We start from the raw sequence: 17,641 nt of genomic DNA, 5'->3' as shown, positions 1-17,641 counted from the left end.
ATCATAATATTATCAGTGAATCTCATTTTGAATAATTTAATTGTCAATACAAATCCCAAGTCTAAAATTCGTACCACGGGGTAAACATTACCGTCTTTCCCTGTAGTACTGTTTCATAACTAATGTGTTTCGCTAACGTTACATGCAAGTAGTAAATGCTTCCACTAACGTTATTGACTGAGTGGACAGAGTGTTTTGCCTTCGAATGGTGCACTGTAGAAGTGCAACACCAGCGAAAGTACTTCGTTAATACTGTTGATCTTTGGTTGTCTTCCTCCACTTCCACTGAGGTGGTGAGCTGGGTATTGCTTGGCAACGCGGAAGAATTTTTAAAATATCCAAGGGTATGGTGTGGAAATACTATAATTCTCAAAAACTTGGAACGGCTGCTTTAGAAGATATTTGTGATTTGTATGCAATAAAAATACGGAGGCTTTGGGAAAAACGACTTTCTACCTTGAACTTAGTATTGACAGTGAATGAACTATACTAGTATTTCGCAATATAAATATTTTGAATTTCATTTATGATTACTGGTTTACTTGACAGTGAATCATGGACTTTTTTTCGAAATACTTCAAGTATAAAAAAAGTGATGCAATTAGAATTTCATTGACTGGTACAACCAGTTTGCACAGCTTAACTCTTTGAGGCCGAAGGTGAGGACTACTGTATGTCAGACGTCGAAAGCCCGCCCACGATACCCATAATACTGTACAGTACATCGTGGCCCGAATATCCTAAGTTATCCTTCTTTTCGGCTTTCCAGTGTCTATCAGCATTGGTGGTAGCATCGCGGTTAGCGTAGAATTCCCTCATTAAAACAGTTCCACTGTTGTTTTGACCCGAAATACTGTTTCAATGAGATTTATAAGGAACTTTGTATGCTCAGTCCACGTCACCTCTTACTAGGGGTTAAGTGTATCTCAGTGGTTAGCGATAGCTAACCACTAGCGATGCAGTTAACCGGTTAGCATCGTATGTACTCACTGGGGGTAGGACGGAGTTCCAGGTTACAGGGCCACTGGAGAAAAGATGTATCCGGATGAAATAATTCCCTCATTGAAACAGTATTTCGGGTCAAGACAACAGTGGAACTGTTTTACAGTTAATGACGGAATTATTCCGGTTAGCGTCTTTGCTCGTTTGAAATGATGTGTTACTGTAGCATCTATTGGTAATTGAACTTACTTACAGTTAATGTAACAAATGAAGCGCTTTTCGAAAACGGTTAAATAATCTTTAGTAACGTTCTCACTATATCAGAGGTAAGCTTACACATTATTTAAAATATCGAGCAACTACTATTAAATTAACCTACTTCATTATAATACTACGTTTCGTCGCTGGGATCGTTGCTTGCGTGCGCAAAGCACAGTTTTTTAGTTGGGCATTCTCGCTTCATCAAGTAGAATACGTGATTGAAGACGAAGAGACTAACAAAATAGCATCAAAATTGGCCCACTGGAAAATTTCTCTCGCCCAAACGGACAGCAATGAGGTGACACGTCATGAAGTGGAGTTTACAGTATGTTAGGTGAAGTTGTATGCATGTAAAAGTGCTTCGAGTGAAAAGATCAAACAGATTACGCTGTGAGGTTTGAACTCCAGCCAGGATGAATGTCGACTTCGAAGCTTGAGTGCAGTATGATTGTTATTTCACATTAACAGAAAATGCACTGTGATGAATACTGTTTTCAGCCAATCATATCGCGCCTTGGGCACAAAATAGCCAATTAAATGCCATCGTGCGAATCTGAAAATGCTGATATTTCATTTTCGCGATGTCGACTCGGTCGCGAGTTCAAAATAAACTATACTTTATCCGGAAATGCTTTCCAATACTGGTACAGTACTACAGTACTACTGTACTGGTAGTAGTACTGTACAGTAGTACCATAGGGACTCACCCGTCCTCTTCGCACACGTGTTTCGTACGTGGTACTGTAAGTACCGTAGATGTGTCACGGCTTATCTGACAACGTCACGCAGCAGGAATCCACAATCAGGTATGTGTCGAGTAATTCCCTTGCATAAACATGACAGCAAACCTAGCGAACGAAGGAGAACACTCAATGGGTATAAGCCCCTCGTACCCCTTGGATGGGGTGATTGGGCTCAGTGCTGATTTTTGTAGCGACAGCAATACGATTCATATGAGGGATCTACCGGTATACATGCAAATTGGTCCTTTGGTCAAAGCTGTTCATTCAGGGGGGGTGATTTGCATCTGTTTGGGACAATCTATCATCGGAAGACGTAAAAAGGTCAATGTGACATGATCTATTTCTAGTGTAGAGTAGTACATTCGTTTTCTCGGGGGCGATCAAGTAGGGGCTGGATAACACAGTACTGAATCGCGGTCTATGTTGAGGTATCTATGGTGTACCTCGGTGACCCACAAGTGCCCAAGTTGGGACACTTCTGCATGTCAATCAGCAGTAAGTAAGTAAGTACTGTAGCACACAACCATGCAAAAAAGCAAAACGTGACTTCTGGTAGAACTCCATTTTAGTCATTTTCGAATTGAGACGCGCGATGCAAGGCACCGCAGCACCAAACGAAAACCGCCGACGGGGCACGTGCTCGGTGACGGATTGCACCAACCAGGTGTACGCGCGGCAATTGTGCTGCCGCCATGGGGCCAAGAAGCAGTGCATTGTCACCGGCTGCTCCCTCCGTGCGCGGCTCAACGACGTGTGCTTCAAGCACGGAGCCCAAAAGAAGCAGTGCATCGAGCAAGGATGCGCGCAGCCAGCGCAAGCCCGGCAGCGCTGCGTCAAGCACGGCGGTGGTCGCCATTGCAAGGTCAACGGATGCTTTGCACACTCCCGAGTGGGAGGGTTCTGCCAACGACACCGCCTCCCTGGATCGTTGCTGGAAACGATGGACATGAGCTGGGACGAGTCCAAGGCCCACAACGACCGATCGTATTCAGTGGCGTCGAATAGCGATGTGTGTGCATCAGCAGACACGTCCGCGGTGGTGTTGGACCCGTGGGTTCTGTGTCTGGTGGACCCCATCAGATTGAATCAACATACCTGCTGCTGGAGCAATCTCAGCGAAGAAGACAGTGCCATGATGCAGGACATCTTTGGGTTGCTGGCAAATTAGGTAGGTTCACGATTAACGCCATCATGGGAATATTTATTGATGCGAGTATCGCAAAAATGGACGCATCTATCTCGTAGATGTGTGTTCACTCTTTTGACGACAACACAGGCAAGAGTTGATGCAGCGCACCCAGGTTATACTGTACCCCTTCGGTAGTATTGGACAAATCACTATCACCATGCTAAGCCGTAGACTCCACGACTGACAAAGCAAATGGGAATGGCGACTTGCTGACGTATACTTCATTCAGAATGAAGTACCCTCGGAACACAGTCAGTCGGTAGGTTTACCTGCCCAAGGTTTGAGGCTAGAGGCTACATTTATACCCTCAAGTTTCGTTAACCTCTGCTAGGTACAGTACAACTATAGTTATAGCGCACTACAAGGACTCGGGCGAGGCTTGTGCACTGCGAAATCAGCTGCGCAACACAGTTAATGTTAACATTTTTCATTCGACGACGCAAGTGTCATGCGTGTCCCGTGTTGAGACAACACCGTACCGTACTGGTGTTCATATGTAGCAAGCATTATGCACTGTACATATACTTTTTTTAGTACATAGTACTACTTACAGTAATTAACACTAGTATTAGTAAATACTACGTAACGTTAGTAGTATTAGTACATGTAAAGAAACTGGTGATGGATGTTCCTTCCGCCAAGATTGACAGGAACTCTCGCGACAATCTATTTTGGACCACTGATCAAATTACCCAAGTGGTAACGCATCACGTAAAACCTCTTGCCCAGGTGACCCGATGAAATTGGAGAGCATAGTGCCGTTCACGATCTCGTAGATCAAGCACTTTCGCAATTACTTCGAAGCAAAACACAAGTAGAGCTGACCGATAAGACGCAGAGAATGTCGGGATGACTGGCTTCGACGTGGGAGCATAATTGGCGAGGAGGGAGGGCCCCACAACACAGTCGTCGATATTTCTCACTCTACAATTGTGTCGCAACCGGCCCACTGCAGATTGAAATGTCAGTCGATTATTCTATGGCTGTGTGAGCCACACATGTCACTGGGGCGTTTCTTGTCCAAAGAATGATCGATGCATCAGGCGTCATCACGATGTCGTAAGACACGTCTCCTTTTATAGCCCCAAAAAATATAGGTACGAAGTATTGCAATATTGCGAACAATCCCACCCACAGTACAGTATACTAAGCTTAGTAGTACTACAGTAGTACTGTACTCCGAGTATGTACAGTTCCGGTATACTATATGTATACTAGTAGTACTACTAGTAATAAGGGTTTTATGGGGGCCTTCTGGGATGATACCAGGGTCATACAAACTCTAATATAAATATGAAGTAATGAGAATTTGGCAGTTTTGAAACTAGACCATGATATTATACTCACTTGATGAATTCATGAACCTTGGTCATCCAATAAAATGTTGTGTGACCAGTAATTATAGCCAATCAGTGAAGCCGAATCAGGTTTTTTTAGTGGATGCTAGCACCTGCTAACACATTTTGGGTGTGATTCTCATCGACACATTTTGGACGGTGACGGTGACCATGGCCATGCATCACGTCAATGCAAACCATTTCAAGTGTAGTCTGAAGAAATATTATTCGAAAGAATCGTTGAAATTGTATCAGTAATAAAGAAGTTACAGTGTCCTACTAGTATGCATATTCCCAAAAGTACATACAGTATTGCACGAGCGCACCAAAACGGTATCCAGATTTATTGAACGTTTTTCAGGGTTAGTCGGCGCACCAATAAGAGCAGCAGCTCCACTGTAGCTTAGGTAACCATTTCACTTGTTCTTATTATGTGATAGTTAAATGCAATGTAAACCAAAATAACACATTCCAGCTAAGGGTCAAGTGCATTTCAGTGGTTAGCGATAGCTACCCAGTGTAGAAGCAACTTTACCCTGGGAATATAGCAGCACAAGGGGTCCAGGGGGTTGAGGTTACAGGGCTACTGGTACTATTGAAATGGAAAGGTATACGAAGCAACAGTGGCCCTGTTGCGCTCCGGGAATTATTCGGGGTGCACTGGTATCCACCAAACACCGCAGATGTGTGCTTCTTTTGTTATTTACACAGAACCCATTAATCGTACTTCGAAGTACAGTGTAGTACCATTTGACAGTGAAGTACAGTACTAGTACTACGTAGTACTAGTACTCCATATTATACAGGCGTAACAGGTACTAATACAAGTACAGCTGTACTAGTGTATAATAGTACTACTTTGCATTGTGAAGGAAGCAACTCAAAATCAGAAGCGATATGAAATGCGCGTCGACTGTTTTGAAAGACCTGATCATCTGATTGTTAGAGTAGCACGATTTGCACTTCTACGTCTTGATCTGTGTCATTCCATCCGGAATTATCCGGTCTTCTGTTCATCCGGAATTATCCGGTCTTCTGTTCTGTTGACAGTGAAGCCAGCCAATCAAGGTTCCACTCCAACACGGCAGCTCAGGTAACCTCCTTTACAAACAAATCCCTCCTGATTAATTGAGTTTGGATTATCATTTTTAAGACTTTCCTCCGCGAGGGCCGACACTAGAACCACATGTTATGGAACCGCTTCGCCAATTGTAACGCGCCTGCTCGACCAGGGGCGGTGTGTAATCTTCGGTTTTTACTTCGCTCAACGCTTCATACCTCGTACTTCGACCGATCTTCTTCGAAGTTCGGTCCTCGTCTTCGTACGCAGCGCTTGTTATCCGGATTCTCCAGGGGAGGGACGGATAAATCCTTGCGGAAATAATCCGGGGAATCCGGGGATCGAACCCACGACCTTTCAGTTAAGAAACCGATGCTCTACCACCTGAGCTATTCCCCCCCCAAATCCCTCCTGAGAATACGGTAGTAAGTACACAATGTTATTTTAGCACCGGTAGTTAACTTAATCTCACGCCGGGGCTTACGCTTCGACACCCCTGTACCAATCTTGTGAAACTTAGTGGGCGACAATGGGGGTGTAATGGTGGGGAGATAAAATTGGAGACTTGCAAACAAGTCGATATGACTCCTCGTATACCATATAGTACTTGACTCAAACTAATTACATTTGAAATACTAATATAGAACATCACCGGTTTTATTTGTATGTTCAAACGAGGAACTCCCCTCGAATTCGAAGCCAGCAACCTCAACAACTAAACCAACACTTTGAGTTTCACAACGCATCGTCGGTTTCATAAACAAAATTCCTATTTTGACTCCCCCTAATTGTCACGAACAAAAACCAAAAGTGATGATGAACGGACTGCTTACATAGTTGGCCTATGATAGGGCAGAAACAGTTCTTTCACGTAGAGTGGGAATAAACAATACTATTACCGGTAATAGCAATGTTAAGCGACGCTCATACGCATGCAAGGTGTTCCTACAATTTGAAGAAGGCTACACAAGCTGATATGTTTGATTGCCTTTGCAGATGAAGCCACAAGTGGAAGTTACTGTACAGTACTAACGATAGTATGATGCACGTCACCTAAATACTACCAACTTTTCATAAAATTTTCTTCTATTTCGTATTCATTACCAAAATTTCAGCAAATTGAGACGTAGAATCGACAGATCTCAATGTGGTGAAGAAATTCTCCTTATCAGATTCAAATTTGGTGATGAATTGGTCCAGAAATAGATATTTAATATAGCGGTACAGTATTTTACATGGGCGCTTGCTTGGGTATCATAGGGGTGAAGCTGAGATGTATCTTGATTTTTGTATACAACTCTTATCCGTGTATAATATCCGGAGGCAGTTGGGACCTTTAACCTCCGACTGTAGTGATAAAACGCATGAAATCGGTATTTAACGTATTTGATTTTTGGGTTTAAGGTAATCCATCAATATCGCGAACGCCATCAATATCGCGAACGGTTGTCATTATATCCAATCCAATGGCTTCATTCTGTAATGACGAGTTTTCATTGGATATGATTATATTCAGCCAAAGGATCAGGATACCACCTTGAAGTTCAAAACTATGTTCATTTTTATGTTGTCGAATACAAATTTCAACTTGTATCTTATTATAATGCCTTCAAATTTAATGTATAATTGAGTTCATGTATAAATTAAAACGCGTCACGACACCCAGGTATATTATTTTGTAAATTAATATTCCATACATACAAAACTAAGATATTACGACCGTTCGCGAAATACAAAGCCAAAAAAGTTTCACCAATTCTTAACGTTACGTTATAATTTGAAAATACAAATCGATTATTGGGATATTTCAGGCACTTCTTAGCACTAAAAAATGCAGCTGGATTTATATTTTCCAACGCTACCTTTAGTTTTTTTTTATTCGAGGGACTTTTTGTGGTGGAGTGCTTCAAACATTTGATATTTTAGTGCACAAAATGCGTTCGCGATATTGATGGATTACCTTAACTACATTAATTGTACGTTATTTGGCCAGTTGGAAGTTTTTAGATGACTAGGTAGTACAGTACTACGTACTCTGGAGTAATGTTACAATTAATAGTTGTAATTTGTAAGGAAATGACTTTACTTTGACAAGATAATAACTGATTCACAATTAAACCTATCAAAATTGTTTGTTTTTCTTATTTTTCAATAAATTGTTGATGAGCTTGTTCTTGATGTGGTTGTCATGCAAATATCTAAGTTTTAGAGGTTGAAAAAGTTGCCTGAGCGTGGATTTGGAGGTTCTCTGCCGCCTTCCTCGGAAATGTCTTAACCGTCTCAGTGAGTTTTCCTAACTTATCGATTTACAAGGGTTTTATTTCATGAAGGAATCATACGGCGCATAATATTGAACATAGATTATTGAGATAACGTTAACCGTTATGTGATTATTCCTACTACTCGGGGGTACTACGTAGTACTATTGTACTTAGAAGTACTGTAAGAGCATCTCCAACTGTAAATTCTAACCTATTGCTAAAGCACATGGTTAACACTGTAAAGTCAAACTCCGTTTTTACGGTTGCTATTTTGGCATTATCCGGACATTTTAGAAATTACGTCCTGCATTTCGCGTGAAATAGCTCCAAACCCTACGGATAGTGCAAGAGTTTCTATTCTATATCCGTAACTTGGAATTGAAATAGAAATAAAAACACCGTTGGGCGTCACGCCAACCACGGTACTATTAATAGTATTACGGAGTACTGTAGTAGCTGACAAGGGTGGTGTTGACTTCGCAATGCTCAACTATATCCTTATAAATGTGCTCAAACTTCGTGCGTTTTGATTGCCTATTTGAGTTATCTCCAAATTCCCCGACAACACGTGTAATTTGGGTCTCCAGCAGTGTATTTTTATACAGTACCCCTGTTGTGGGGGAATTAGTCGCAAAAAGCGGACCCAAGAGACAGGTAGATCCGAAATCCAAAATAATCTACATAACGTTATTTTGCCTCGTCCACGGCAGATCATCAATTACTGATAATTGCTGAACTGCATCGCAGTGCCAAGAAGCACTGATTGATTACTACGCGACCTTGGGTGATCCACTGTACATGTATATGCGATGCCAGTGAGCTTTCCCTATAACGAACAAGGATACGTACCGTTAGCCATGCAATAACTTACACATGGACTGTGCCTAGTACAATGGAATTGCTTCTGGGGGGCATGCACTTCGCACCCCCGAAGAGGCTGCGCGCCGTAGCCCCCCTGCTTGTCCATCCACGTCGACATGACAACTCCCAGGGGTTCGTAATGAAGTACAAAGATTGTCATTGCGCGTATTCGTGGCTACACCATTGTATGGGAAATGTGTACATCAACAGACGTATGATGTAGTAAGAGCATCTCCACCGGTTGGGACTTATGACCTGGCCTTATACGGATAATGTACGGATAAATTAGAGTCTTATGCTGATTCCAGTGATAAGTTTCATTTTCCCCACCCGTCAGACTTAAATGCGCGGGACGACAAGGGGCTGTGACAGTGATAATGAGTGCATTTACATCAACCGCGACCCGTTGCATTCCATCATTGACCGAATAGTTAACATTTACGTCGAAAGTATAGCTCAAGGGAGTAATACGAGCCTTCGATGACGAGAAAGTCGCGTGCTTTCGCATTACATGCTGCTTCTTGGAGCATTGTCGCGATGCCACTGGCAAACATAGAGAAAACAAGGTCGCCCGTGGCATCTTGTTGGAAGTACCTGTAAATGCGTCAATTCCTATCATTGCCGCACACATCATAGAAGCCATACACCTGCAGCAGCGCATATACCTGCAGCAGAGCGTGGAAGGCGCTGGACGACGGTGGTCGCGGTGCAGTCGTCTGGCGCGAGCGACTGGTCGTCCATCGCGCTGTTGCCACCCGGTTGGTCCGCCAGCAGTATCACGAAAGGTGGGCGACCACCTGAGCCTGTTGATGAACAAAGTGGCGTGGACGGAAGAGGAGGACGACTTGATCTCAAGACGAGGGGTCGCGTCGGAAACCAGCGGACCGACATCCCGAGGTTGTTGACGGGGCTCACGGGCAACGTTATGAAGGCCGGCGCGCATTTCCCCCGAGCTAACAATCGTCGGCGGCGCCTGTTGCCGTTGCCTGCAGGACTCCCACCCGAAGCTCCCGAGCTGCCGCAAAGCGAACCACGATGGTCCGTTTCATGTCCCTAGCCACCACCACGTCGGCAATACTCACCTTCGTGACCTCCATCATCGCGACCGCCCTGTCCGCCTGCAGACCGGTCACCTCCACGGCCCATCGCAACGTCAGCCTTCGTTGGTCATCAGTGTGAATTGACAGCGTGTAAATGGGAATTTTTATAAAGGTTGCATGCTGTATTGTATTTGACTATGTTGAGTAGTACTTTTGTATATTATTTTTGATTATATTACTCTTCCGGATAGAATAAGTCAGGCGGGTGATATTTACATCAAACTTGACGAAAAAGTCCTATGATAGGGATTTTCGGGGCTGAACTTATGTTTGGACTTATTGAGACCCCAATAAAACCAACGGGTGGGAGTATAAGTCCAAATCTGGTCCTATCTAAGGGTTATCCGTATAAATCAGACCTTTAAGTCTGACGAGTGGAGATGCTCTAATAACCAGGAGTCTGATGACTTCTACTTTTATTTGTCGTGTGATGGTTAAAAGCGTGGGGAGACCGATGAAATGGTCAGTTTACCATGTCGGACAAGAGCTCCAAGACGCCAGTACCACCTTGGTGGGGGCATGTTCGATTGCAGAGTGAGGGATATAATGCATGGAGTCGGAACGCGAGACCAACGAAAAAAAGGTCCACATCGAGGACGGGGTTTTCATTGTATTTAAACTCTAACGAGGTGGCCAATCAAAAAAATCGAAGTTGTCTGAAATCCAAAGTTGCCAACCGAAATCCATACAAGTACTCCGGAGTATATTACAGTATTGAGTGAAGAGACATGAGCGCGAGACATGAAAATAAATACTCATTTTTTGCCTGTGAGGAGTGAGTGCATGGCCGTCCACGACTACTCCGGCGTCATCTCAAACGTGAATTCACCTTCGGCCGACACCATGTCAAGCGACCGGACGTGCCTCATCAGCGGATGCAACGACGTGGTTTTGCACAACTCGTGGCGTTGTAAGCTCCACCGCCATCGCGGCATGTGCATCATCGACAACTGCACCAATCAAGCGTACGCGAGACAGTTGTGTTGCCGACACGGCGCCAAGAAGGAATGCGCCGTCGACGGATGCAACCTGCGAGCCCGTCTCGACAACGTATGCTACAAGCACGGCGCGACCAAGAAACTTTGCACCGAGGTGGGGTGTACTCAGCCCGCGCAAGCCCGACAGCGCTGCGTCAAGCACGGAGGCGGACGGCAGTGCAAGCGACCTGGCTGCACAGCCCACGCCAGAACAGGGGGGTTCTGCCAGCGCCATCGCACCTCCTCCGACGTGCCTACCCCTCTACAGCTCCTCCCAACTGTGACTGCTTCGAAAGGAGGGATCAACATGACAACGTTATGGGGGGACACGGCAACGTTGCTGGCCGTAAAAGCCACGTCTCCCCCGACTCACAACCGGTGCTTCTCCATGGATTCGGCCACCGACGTCTCGCAAGTGAATCATACGTATGCCCCTCCACACCAACCATCTATGATGCACCTCATCCAGGAAATGAACCATCACACGGTTGCCCCGTTGCAGCAGCAGCGGTGGGACCCACTGCATTACCATCACGACACGAGCATGTTGCGGGGGATTTTTGAACTCATGGACGACCTATGAAAAGGATGGCTACGTTATAAAGATTATATACTATTAATACTAGGAACTACAAAGTAACGAGCTTGTTGTTGACTCTGATGGTACACGAGGTCCAAGGGACCAAGCCAAGATCGTATAGGATGTATGTACACTGTACCGCGTAGCTTGTCGCACACCCACTACCGTAGTATACTGGTACACTGTGCCGATTGATATACACATCTCGTGGGGGACACTGTCGAAACCCTGGTTTCTTGGCAACCAAACTCTAGCAGGTTCCTCGTGCATTCTTGTCTTGCACCATCAAATCAAACGCAGTCTGCCTTAGTATGGTACTAAAAGGACGTGGGGGTTTCCACGCGGCCTGTGACGCTACTTTGCCATATGTACGTGGTACGTTCGACAGGATTGCAATATGAAGATGCGATTGCGCCGGTGCAATCAGAGAAATTCTCACATACTGGTATGTTCTCTGTCCAAGCAGCAGCGTCCTGAATCCAATCGCCCCATTGTTGGAGACGCCGGGGTTTGGACAGCACGGGACACAGGTTCACACTTGTTCTTGATTGTGTCGATTGTACTAGTACTCGTTAAGGATGTCCATGTCAGCAGTAAACTTACTTCGAAGTACATTTGTGCTGTGCTGTACGTACTGTACAAAACTCATCCGAGAATTTTCGACTTGAGGGCAATAACTCTGAACGACAGTGACTGTAAAGATTTTCAGGCAATTTACGTATGGTCGTTGTTTTCAGCCCAATACAGTACTACCAGCAATGTACTAGTACAGTAGTACAAGCTAGCTACAAGTGGTAGTACAGTGTAGTACGGTAATACTGTATTTATAGTACCGGTACTACGAAGGTTCAGACTGCAGGGGCCAAGAACACAGCAAGAAAGGAGTACAGTACGTATCTTACGCAGGTCCAATGACACGAAATGTACAAGTATACAGTATCTAAGCGCTAGCTACATGTACCTGTACGGCCAGGCGACCTCGTGTAGAGTACTAACGTTACTAGTAAATTGTAGGACGGCCTAATTCGAACACAATTGACCCGTCGAAGAATATACTCCGGAGTACTGTACAGTTATTAATACTATTAATAGTAACGTCAGAACAGTACATGTACAGTACCTTTATCCAGAGCAACCGAAGCGGCAGGTACGATTCCATGGTTAATTGAGTTTGGGTTATCATTTGTTTAAGACATAGGTACGATTCCATGGCGTTATTTTAAGAGTCGTGACGGTGCGTAATTGGCACTCTGCGTTTGTTTTTATCCGAACAATTCACCCGAAGCAGGTCGCAAAAGACACCGAGTACAACAGTACGTACTGGATTGTTGGCACACACGAATGAATCCAGGAACATTCCCCGGCATTGCACTATTCATTTGACTACGTACGGAGATCACACGATCATGCTTTTTTGCCGGCTGTTACCTCCCCGTGCCTCCCCCTCGTCCAAGTGTGCGCTCCATGCATATCGTCGACATTGCAAAAGTCCACGCGTGCCGCAACCAAGTGTACGCCCTCGGCAACTTTGCGCCGGCCACGGGGGCAAAAACGTATGTCGCCCTGGCTGCACCCTTCGGGCCCGAGTGGCCAACGTTTGCTTCCAGCATGGTGCGAACAAGAAAATGTGCGCGTGGGCCGGGTGCCCCAAGCCCGCCCACGCGAGAACGTACGGCGTTTGTCGACGCCTCCGTCGTGAACACAAAAAAACAACCGCCTCCCCTCCTCCTCCTCCTGGCCCCCCCCCGACGTTATTCAGATGGCCCTCGATTCCCTCCAATACGACAGGGGGGGCAGTAACGCGGATGCTTTCGGTTGTGTCGGTTGGGGCTGCGACAGCGTTGACATTCTCGATGTGCTTTTAATGTCGTCCTTATAATCGCGCGATAGTACGTACGCCAGCTCCATATTTTCCACCATGCGTTGTGCTACATGAGTGGGCTTTTCAATCATCGCGGTTCCCCTTGCTGGACGATGATGATTCGATAGTGTTCACCGTATCCACAACGAAAACACCTGTATTGGCTGGACGACTGTTTCCCCTTTTACCCCATGCAATAATAATGGTCTGCGGGTAATGGAGTACTTTGGTTGGAACGATAAGAATGTCAACATGCACGTAGAATCGCAGGGTCTGTCGTCGTTTCGTTGGTGCGTGGGTACGAACCAGCGACGCCGTTGGAACTTTGAATATAGTACACACATATATCATATTCGTGTTTTGCATGTAGCTTTCCAGGACGACTTATGGCTGTTCGATAGATAGGCACGGACCGAGGGGGGGGGGGGCATGTGTTATGGGTAGTTTGAACTGGCGGACAAGACAAAATCCGATTTTTGCGTCGTTTACCATCTCCAGATAAGTATGGACGACGCTGTCGCCGTTAGCCTACACGTTCAAAACTCCTGAATTCCGAGTTGAGCCGCATCTTATTCGTGCGATCGTGGGACCGCGGTCGCAGTGGCGTGAGTTGCAAACTCCCTTTATTAAGCTACTGTAGCAGGCTCCAGCAACGAGGCGATACATCGATTCAGAGGGCGACCAGCCAATAAAAAATACACCATCCATTGTCGGGGTGGAGTTACAGTTTTTACCACAACGGGGTGCTGCAGATATTTCCTCTGTCGACCAACCCCCCCCCCACCCCCTCTAACGTTATGTTTGTAGACTTGGTTTTCAAACTCGTTATATAGCGACTATCTTCGGATCGTGCGGTCAATAATACGCGTGTAGCCACGACCAGCAATGAATCGTTGGAACGGCCCCTCGTCCAACGCGCGGAGAATGTCTTGCTGGATGTTGACAAACAAATTCGGAGATGGGAAGTCCGTCACGTGGGTGCTGCTGTCCATGGCTATCGAAAGCCGGCGGTGCTTTTGATTGTCGTGCATCGACTGTCGACACGAGTCGAGGTCGGCGGCCTGGAGCTGCGCGCCGGCTTGTTGGGCTGCCTACAATAGACCCACGTCAAGTCGACCTGTAGCAAAACCCAACACAACATCCTTCTCGTACTGTATGTAGCACACACAAGAAGGATATGTACATTATCAACCTACTCCTCTGGATTCTTCAGGTTGGAGATACACAATCATAATGCACACTCTTTTCACCATCCTATATATATATATATATTGTCAAGTCGATTCGAAATTGGATAATAATGCACACTCTTTCCACCATCCTATATATATATATATATTGTCAAGTCGATTCAAAATTGGAGTGTTTGGGTGCTCAATCGAATGAGCAGCACCAAATCGGCAGACAATCGATATACGACCAATCAAAAACCAGAGCACGAATCAAGTGGCCAATCAAAATCACGCTTCGATCAATTCAACACCGATTGGGGCGAATCAGCACAAAAGTCCATATTTTAGGTAAAAGGACTATACATACTGTATATCCTAATAAAATAACACAAGAGGTGCAAAAATTATGTATGTAGCCAATGGACTTGCACACAGATATATATATCGACATTGGCAAAACTGTTGAATAATCAAGAGTATCAATCACACACTCTATGCATGAGCGTGGTTTACCGGAATGTACTGGAGCAGCAGGCGCTTGACGTGATCCCATTCGTCGGTGGCGTTGGTAGCACTGGACGCGGCTTGCTGGAAGCGCACGAGCCCGTTGCGTCGAAAGAGGTCGCACTCGGCCCATGTATCGAGCAAAATCACACTCGCCATCGACTCGGACGTCATGAAGTCGCGAAACATCTTGCGAAGGGCCGCGTACCCCAATATGCCGCTCACGGCGAACGGCGCGCGCTCTTGCTTGCGTTCGCACGTCGTCACGGCCTACATATATCACCGTACGAGTTTTGACATATATTGATATGTGAAAACACACAACCAATAGATTAGTATTCCGATGATATTGGAACCGCCAATATATATATGTACAATAGACGACCCATCTGTGGATTCAAAATACAACACAACACGACGTCGTTCGTTCAAAAGTAGAGTCGGTATATATATTATATATAAATAAATATATATATATATCATTATCAGCCCAACATTCATCGATCATTTCATCCAGAAATAAATGTATATAATACAGTATGTATCGTCCGTTATCAGTGAATATATAGTTGAACCTATGTACATGTATCATCAATAAATATGAACCAATCTATATGTATCGTCAGAAAGTACATATGCACATATATATCATCATCATTGAATGTATATGAACTAATATATATGTATCATAAGCGAATGTATATATATATATATATATATATATATGAACCTCGTCGACGATGAAGATTTCGGCCTTGGTGAGCACTTGGTTTTCTGCCGCGAGTCGGATTTCTCGGTGCAGCGCTTGGATCCACGCCATCATGATGTCGTCCGTGTCGGTGCAAAACTACATCAACAGCTCGTATCCATAAATATAATATATATATATAGAAATAGTATATTTAGAAATGATATATATAGAAATATATACCCTGTACACGCGCCGACTTGTGTGCAATTCAAAACAGTGCGGCACTAGCGCGTCTTGCTTGACGATGTGCGCATTGAGCAGCGGGATGGCCGTGACATCTCGTTGATTGGCCTCGCTCTTGCAATAGTAGAGCTTGTCATCTTTCAAGACAAACCATCTCGACCGCCACACATTGGCGTCCTTGACGCTCGCCTTCTTCAACGGCCCGGCCCGAAGACCCTATCCCCGTTATGTACGTACATGAGTTGGATCGAACGATGTCGCAGATTCGTACAAGGCCGAGTTTCTGGGGCAAGAGGAACACTGTGTCCTGGGACATGGTCGTGTTGCGCGGGTGGGCGGCGTGGCTGCCATATTGACTGAGCGTTGTTGTTGTAGAATTCGAGTAGTTGGGCGTGAGTTCGAGCTCGGCTTCTAAATCGATTGGCTTGCCGCGAATGTCCTATATATCAAAGAATATGTTGATTTCGACGCGTTGACACTAGATATATATACATATATACAAGTGTCGTGGAACCAAGACATTTGCACACAATTTAAACATCACCATGCGAGTATTCAACCAAACCACTGGTTGTGTCAATAGGCCAAAACATTGAATTCTGCAAAAAAAATATGCAGAAAAAAGAAGAAAAAAACGATTGTAAACGTGGAGACATAAAAAAAAAGCAAAAAAAAAGCACGCCAGGTCGAGACGTACTTTGAAGATAAACTTGAGCGTCTGCCGCGCCCGATGCCGCGGCTTGGCCCGAACCGGTCCAGACGTTTCATTAACGACGATCTCTGGGGTCGATTGGCGCTCAGAATGGATAGCTTCTTGCACTTGGTAGATACACTCGTTGTCGTGGAGCGTTCGAGCCGACATGGACGACCCTGCATGTCACGACCCGTGATGCGTATCTCGTAACCGATAGGCAACTTATGTACCTTTGCTATTGACGTACAGCATGAGAATCGCGTGGTGCGCGACTTGCTTTAACGACAGACGCATCTTGTTGGCCATAATGTGCCGCACCTACGTGTAAAGAGGTATGCTGTCGTTGTTCGGGTATGTACATGGATGTCGATGATATGGCCACATGTACAGACCTCCAACACGCTGGTTTGCTCTTCCACACGCAGCACCGTGCTCGATGTAAAGTTGGAGTTTTCAAAGTAAATGCGTACAAACCCGCGGCGAGCAGCCGTCGCGTCCTGCTCCGACGACGGCGCCACCGCCGCCGCCTTGTCAGTGTCCTGGACCACGCCAAAGCCTACCATTCATCCGTGAATCCATGAAACCGACTCATCGCAATGTGAGCACTGTTACTCGCAAGCTGATGCGCCGATGCACCGCGAGACGATTGCCGAAAGCTGTCGGCGGCGGCAGCAGGGTCGACCGCCGTGGACGAGCGCAAGGCGGCATCTTCACGCACCCGCTTCAATGGCGTGGGGCCCAGCGGTGGCGATCGGAGCAGCGTATCTGGATCGCATATTGTGGAGCGGCTAGACTCAAGCATTGGAGTCAAGTCCGACATGTCCGAGTCGCGTAGCAGCGTCTGCTTCATCACGAGCGTTGTCGTCGAACTGGCGTTGTCGGGATATTCGGCTCGTGCGCTGATTGGCCGACGTCTCCCATTATCAAGTTTCACAGGTACCATGAGCAATAAAGTGTGGAGTTCGCTGTAAAGTGTCATTTTGGAACGCAAAAAGAATTGTAATTTATAATTAATCGTAATTGTCTCACTGCAAGTAATTTAGTTTCGACCGTTCGATCACCAATTGGTGGACCATATTGACCAACAATGGTCTAATTGACCAACAATGGTCTAATTGTATTCAACCTCCTCCCTTCTTACAATAATACAAATCACCCTGATCAC

At 45.5% G+C, this 17,641-nt stretch overlaps 4 protein-coding genes and 1 pseudogene across 9 annotated transcripts; 3 read left to right on the top strand and 2 right to left on the bottom strand.

The window, feature by feature from the left end:
- Nucleotides 1-2,537: 2,537 nt before the first annotated feature.
- On the top strand, nt 2,538-3,578 carry H257_09771 (hypothetical protein; the record flags this gene model as incomplete). Of its 3 annotated transcripts, none has more annotated exons than XM_009836129.1 (3): nt 2,538-3,114; nt 3,192-3,394; nt 3,467-3,578. In XM_009836129.1, a coding segment is annotated over one exon (577 nt), but the record flags the coding sequence as incomplete, so codon positions are not given. The 3 variants fall into 3 exon arrangements, with proteins under 3 accessions (XP_009834431.1, XP_009834430.1, XP_009834429.1); XM_009836128.1 differs by having other exon boundaries at nt 2,539-3,114; nt 3,223-3,394; nt 3,467-3,571; XM_009836127.1 differs by having other exon boundaries at nt 2,539-3,114; nt 3,223-3,578.
- A 2,280-nt stretch (nt 3,579-5,858) lies between these two features.
- Nucleotides 5,859-5,931, bottom strand: H257_09770 (annotated as a pseudogene). The gene has a single exon. The product of its transcript is annotated as a tRNA-OTHER (tRNA).
- Nucleotides 5,932-10,537: 4,606 nt separating this feature from the next.
- On the top strand, nt 10,538-11,314 carry H257_09769 (hypothetical protein; the record flags this gene model as incomplete). The annotated part of the gene is made up of 1 exon (XM_009836126.1): nt 10,538-11,314. One exon carries the CDS (start codon nt 10,538-10,540, stop codon nt 11,312-11,314), a length of 777 nt encoding a protein of 258 aa, XP_009834428.1.
- A 1,126-nt stretch (nt 11,315-12,440) lies between these two features.
- Nucleotides 12,441-13,218, top strand: H257_09768 (hypothetical protein). The gene is made up of 2 exons (XM_009836125.1): nt 12,441-12,458; nt 12,504-13,218. Exon 2 carries the CDS (start codon nt 12,718-12,720, stop codon nt 13,174-13,176), a length of 459 nt encoding a protein of 152 aa, XP_009834427.1. The 5' UTR covers nt 12,441-12,458; nt 12,504-12,717; the 3' UTR covers nt 13,177-13,218.
- Nucleotides 13,219-13,966: 748 nt separating this feature from the next.
- H257_09767 (hypothetical protein) lies at nt 13,967-17,359 on the bottom strand. Of its 3 annotated transcripts, none has more exons than XM_009836124.1 (9): nt 17,089-17,359; nt 16,869-17,032; nt 16,707-16,813; nt 16,480-16,652; nt 16,054-16,221; nt 15,780-15,998; nt 15,579-15,695; nt 14,858-15,118; nt 13,967-14,263 (listed from the first exon to the last, which is right to left on the bottom strand). In XM_009836124.1, exons 3-9 carry the CDS (start codon nt 16,780-16,782, stop codon nt 14,009-14,011), a joined length of 1,269 nt encoding a protein of 422 aa, XP_009834426.1. In that variant the 5' UTR covers nt 16,783-16,813; nt 16,869-17,032; nt 17,089-17,359; the 3' UTR covers nt 13,967-14,008. The 3 variants fall into 3 exon arrangements, with proteins under 3 accessions (XP_009834426.1, XP_009834424.1, XP_009834425.1); XM_009836122.1 differs by having other exon boundaries at nt 16,707-16,794; XM_009836123.1 differs by lacking the exons at nt 16,869-17,032; nt 17,089-17,359 and having other exon boundaries at nt 16,707-16,859.
- Nucleotides 17,360-17,641: the final 282 nt, after the last annotated feature.

The sequence above is a fragment of the Aphanomyces astaci genome, assembly GCF_000520075.1.
Source record: "Aphanomyces astaci strain APO3 unplaced genomic scaffold supercont1.24, whole genome shotgun sequence".
Lineage (NCBI taxonomy): Eukaryota > Oomycota > Saprolegniomycetes > Saprolegniales > Verrucalvaceae > Aphanomyces > Aphanomyces astaci.
This window is presented reverse-complemented; position numbering and strand designations above follow the sequence as displayed.